At 36.6% G+C, this 4,187-nt stretch overlaps 1 protein-coding gene across 1 annotated transcript; it reads left to right on the top strand.

Moving 5' to 3' along the window:
- The first annotated feature begins 801 nt into the window (after nucleotides 1–801).
- LOC104855567 (olfactory receptor 6N2) lies at nucleotides 802–1,755 on the top strand. The gene has a single exon (XM_010614439.1). It carries the CDS (start codon nucleotides 802–804, stop codon nucleotides 1,753–1,755), a length of 954 nt encoding a protein of 317 aa, XP_010612741.1.
- Nucleotides 1,756–4,187: the final 2,432 nt, after the last annotated feature.

Genomic DNA, 4,187 nt, shown 5'->3' with positions numbered 1-4,187 from the left:
TGTTTGTACATTTTATTTTTCTCTAAAATATTTCTTTCCTCTTTTATCTAGCTGATCCCTACTCTCCCTGGGAAGTCACTTGACAAATGCCTCTGCTGCAAGCCCTTTTGCAGCGCCCTTGTCTAAGAAATGAGCCTTTTCCCAAAAACTTGGCAGTGCTTTGTGCTTCGCAGGAGATGCTGAGATGAGGGATGGGTGTGCCGGCTTCTTCTAAAGATGATGCAAGATTTCTGGTGGGCAAAGATTGCGGAGATTGTATTTTGTTGAACTTTGCATTCCTTAGTCTTGAAAGATACCTGTTCCATAAATATTTAGAGGTGAATTGAACAGTTAGAAAAGACTTGCTACACCATTAACCTCGTATGCAAAATTCATCCTTTTAGCTTTGAATAAATGAAAAGCTTTGAACTATGGTAGAGGATAGAATATTTTGGGAAAAGCCACAGACTGTACAATAAACAGCATGGAATTAGAAGACATAAATTAAAATTTTGTTTCTGTGACATAGCAACTGTATGGGATGGAAAATATCATAATGTTGCCCTTCTTTTTCTCATCTGGAAAGTAGACATAACAATGGTCCTTATCCCATTGGGCATTTTTAGAAGAATGACTAGATATTGTTATTTAGGATAACATTAGTAGTAGTAACAATAATAACAGTAATTAAAGAGCTAACTTTCAATTTTGAAGGAGAAGGAGAGAGAGAAAGAGAGAGAGAGGAAGAGAGGGATTTAACATAGATTTGGCAGTCCCCTTCATCCCATTTTGTTCTCCTTTTCTTGTCCATCTCACCTTCCCATGGAGCCACACAATCACTCAAGTTTGTCTGGATTTGTGCTCCTTGGCTTCTCCAGTGTGGGACATGTTAGGGGATGGCTCTTTGTCCTGCTGCTGTTGGCATACCTGTTCACTATTTGTGGTAACATGCTCATCTTCTTAGTCATACGACTGGATACAGCCCTACATAAACCCATGTACCAGTTTATTGGTGTTCTCTCCTTTTTGGAGTTGTGGTATACAGCCACCACCATCCCCAAAATGCTAGCTAATCTTCTCAGTGAGAAGAAGACCATTTCTTTTGCAGGATGCCTTCTTCAGACCTACTTCTTCCACTCCTTGGGGGCCTCTGAATGCTACCTTCTTACAGCCATGGCCTATGACCGTTACCTGGCAATCTGCCGGCCCCTCCACTACCCTGCGATTATGAGCACAACTCTGTGTGTCAAGATAGCTGCTGGCTGTTGGACATGTGGTTTTCTGTGTCCAATTTCAGAGGTTGTCCTGGTATCCCAGCTCCCTTTCTGCAACTACAATGAGATCCAACACATCTTCTGTGACTTTCCACCTCTTCTGAGCTTGGCATGCAAGGACACATCCACTAATGTTCTGGTGGACTTTGCTGTCAATGCCTTCATCATCCTAATCACTTTCCTCTTTATAATGGTTTCTTATGGGGGAATCATTGGGGCTGTGCTAAAGATAAAAACAGCAGCAGGAAGAAAGAAGGCATTTTCTACCTGTGCCTCACATCTCATTGTGGTCCTCATCTTCTTTGGGAGCATTATCTTCATGTATGTGAGGCTCAAGAAAAGCTATTCACTGACTCTTGACAGGACACTTGCTGTAGTCTATTCTGTATTAACACCACTGGCTAACCCGGTCATCTACAGTCTTCGTAATCAGAAACTCATAACAGCCATCAAGAGAACTATCTTCTGGAATGGGGCAAGAGCTAGTCCCATTAGCCACTGACTTTCTACCAAGGTTCTTCCCTTATCTGAATGTTTACCTCATTTAATCTGTGTGTACCATTGCCCAAGCCTTGAACAATCTTCCCATTTCCGCTTTTTCTTTTCCTGCATTTTTATTGTTCATATTTTTTACTTGATCAATGCTATCAGCTTTTAATAACATGTTAGCATCTCCATTTTTTAAAAATAAAAGTATATACATTGCCCTGGCCATATGTTTCCATTTACCTAGACATTCGTTTTTCTGCTCTCTTCTTCAGTTGAATTTCTCAACACAACTTAATCCTCTCTTCTTCATTTTCTGTTCACTTATTCCACCCTTACCAATCTGGCTTTGTCTTAAGCCTTTCAACCCATACTTTGCTGAGCTTAGTAATGACTTCCATAATGGAAAATCTACTAAAATCCTTCTTGCCCTTGCCTTTCCTTGAAATCTTAGCACAAATGCACAGTCTTTACTTTCTAAATGTTTGCCTCTTAGCTTCTGTAACATCATCCTCTACCAATTTTTTATCACTCTAAGAAGTTTTTCTCAGTCTCCTTCATCTTGCAGCTCTTTCTCTTTAGAATTATTCTTATAGCTTTAAATGCCATCTCTATCCACGCCAGGAACTCATAAATTTTCTATCTTCAGACAAGAACTCTCTATTGAGCTTTAGACTTATATATCTAAGAGCCTAACCCTACTAATGTCTCTTGGGAATTCAAACTCTACATGTCAAAAATGCAACCTTAATCTTTCCAAGCCTGAAAATTTGATGTTTTTATTTCTGTGTGTTCAGAAAATTTCAAATACTCTGCTTTGTTTCTTTTACCATCCCTACCTCCAATTCAAATATGTTTTGTTTTTTGTTACCAGGGATCGAACTTAGGACCTTGTGCTTGTGAGGCAGGGAGTGGAACCACTGAGCTAAATCCCTGGCCTTTTACCTCTGATTCATTATTCACTATATCAATTCTTTCTCAAAATATATCTAAATTTTTTTCTTATTCTCTTTAGTTTACTCTCATGATTTAAATCACTAACATCTCACAACTGAATTAATAAAATAATATTCTGCCCATTCTCCTGGCTCCTAATTTTCTCCTGTTGTGCTTTCCACATAAATTTCCACATATTTATTGCATTTTAAACCTAAGCTGGGTAAGCCATTCTAAAATGAAGAAATACTCTTAGTTGCATATGAGGTAAAATCTCATCATACTTTATAAGGCTAAAGTAAATATTTTCCTTTTTTCCCATGCAAAATTGACTCCTCCACCTTCCTCAGCTCACTTTCCCCAGCCATGTTGTCATTTTTTTTTCTTGTTATTGTTGTTGTTTTGAGACAGGCTCACACTGTGTAGTTTAGACTGATCTTGAATTCACTATGTAGCTCTGGCTGACCTTGAACTCATGGTGATCCTCCTGCCTCAGCCTCCTGAGTGCTGGTTTTATAGACGTGCATGGCATGCTTCTTTTTGAGTTCTTCAAATGCATTAAGATCTTTCTGGCTTAGGATCTGCGCACACTGTTTTTGTGCCCCTTACAGTCATTGAGTTTAATCCACATAATTGTATGAGTTTCTGTTCAAATATTTCTTTCAAATGACACCACATTTAAGAGGACTTCTGAACACTCAGACTGCTTTATATTACTTATTTTTATCTTTTCAGTTATATTTTTTTCTTTCAAAATATGTATAAGAATTTACAGGTGTATACACAATTGTGTATAGGTATCTGTAAAGAGTTCAGTAGTCTTTTCTACAAGTCTATAAGCTTTATTTGATCTAAAATAATGTCAGATTTGCTGGAGATTTAGCACAGTGGTGTCACTGCCTGCTTCATAAGCTCAAGGTCCCAAGATTGATCCCCAGTATCAAAATAAATAAATAGAATCATGTCAGTTATATTATGTGCCACATGTATAAAATTTAACATAATAAACACAGTAAGTTTTCAATGAAAGTGTAATAATGAAAAATGTACTGAATCTTGTCCACTTGCATCATTAACATATTTGGTCTTTAATAATGCCATCCCAATTCTAACTACCCATCATCAATACAGTGCTCTGGTCTACCCTTGCTTTTCTAAACAGCTAACTTCAATACAGTAATTGCAATCTTTATTAATTTTTTTAAAGAATGAGTTTTTGGTTACACAAATATTTATTATGTTCTGTTATCAGCTTTATTTATTCTTTCTCTTATCATTTGTATTCTCTGGTTTTATTTACTCTGAGTTTAATAAATTATTTTTAGTTTATGAAGCTGGAACCGTAGGTCACAGATCTGTGCGTTTTTCATTTATATAATTTTAATTCTATAAGTATCTTTAAGTAGTCACTTGAACCTTAGCTACTAGAATTTTAATATATTATATTTTTATTTTAGCTCAATTAAAAACATTTTATAATATTCATATGTTTCTTATTTGACTGAGTTATTT

Source organism: Fukomys damarensis, unplaced genomic scaffold (assembly GCF_012274545.1).
Source record: "Fukomys damarensis isolate Sample0158 unplaced genomic scaffold, DMR_v1.0_HiC HiC_scaffold_68671, whole genome shotgun sequence".
Taxonomy (NCBI): domain Eukaryota; kingdom Metazoa; phylum Chordata; class Mammalia; order Rodentia; family Bathyergidae; genus Fukomys; species Fukomys damarensis.
Note: the sequence above shows the minus strand (reverse complement) of the source record. Positions and strands in the feature narration are given on the sequence as shown.

What these genes read in the sequence shown, in the direction of transcription:
- LOC104855567 (XM_010614439.1), top strand. Translation starts at nt 802, where the DNA reads ATGGAGCCACACAATCACTCAAGTTTGTCTGGATTTGTGCTCCTTGGC.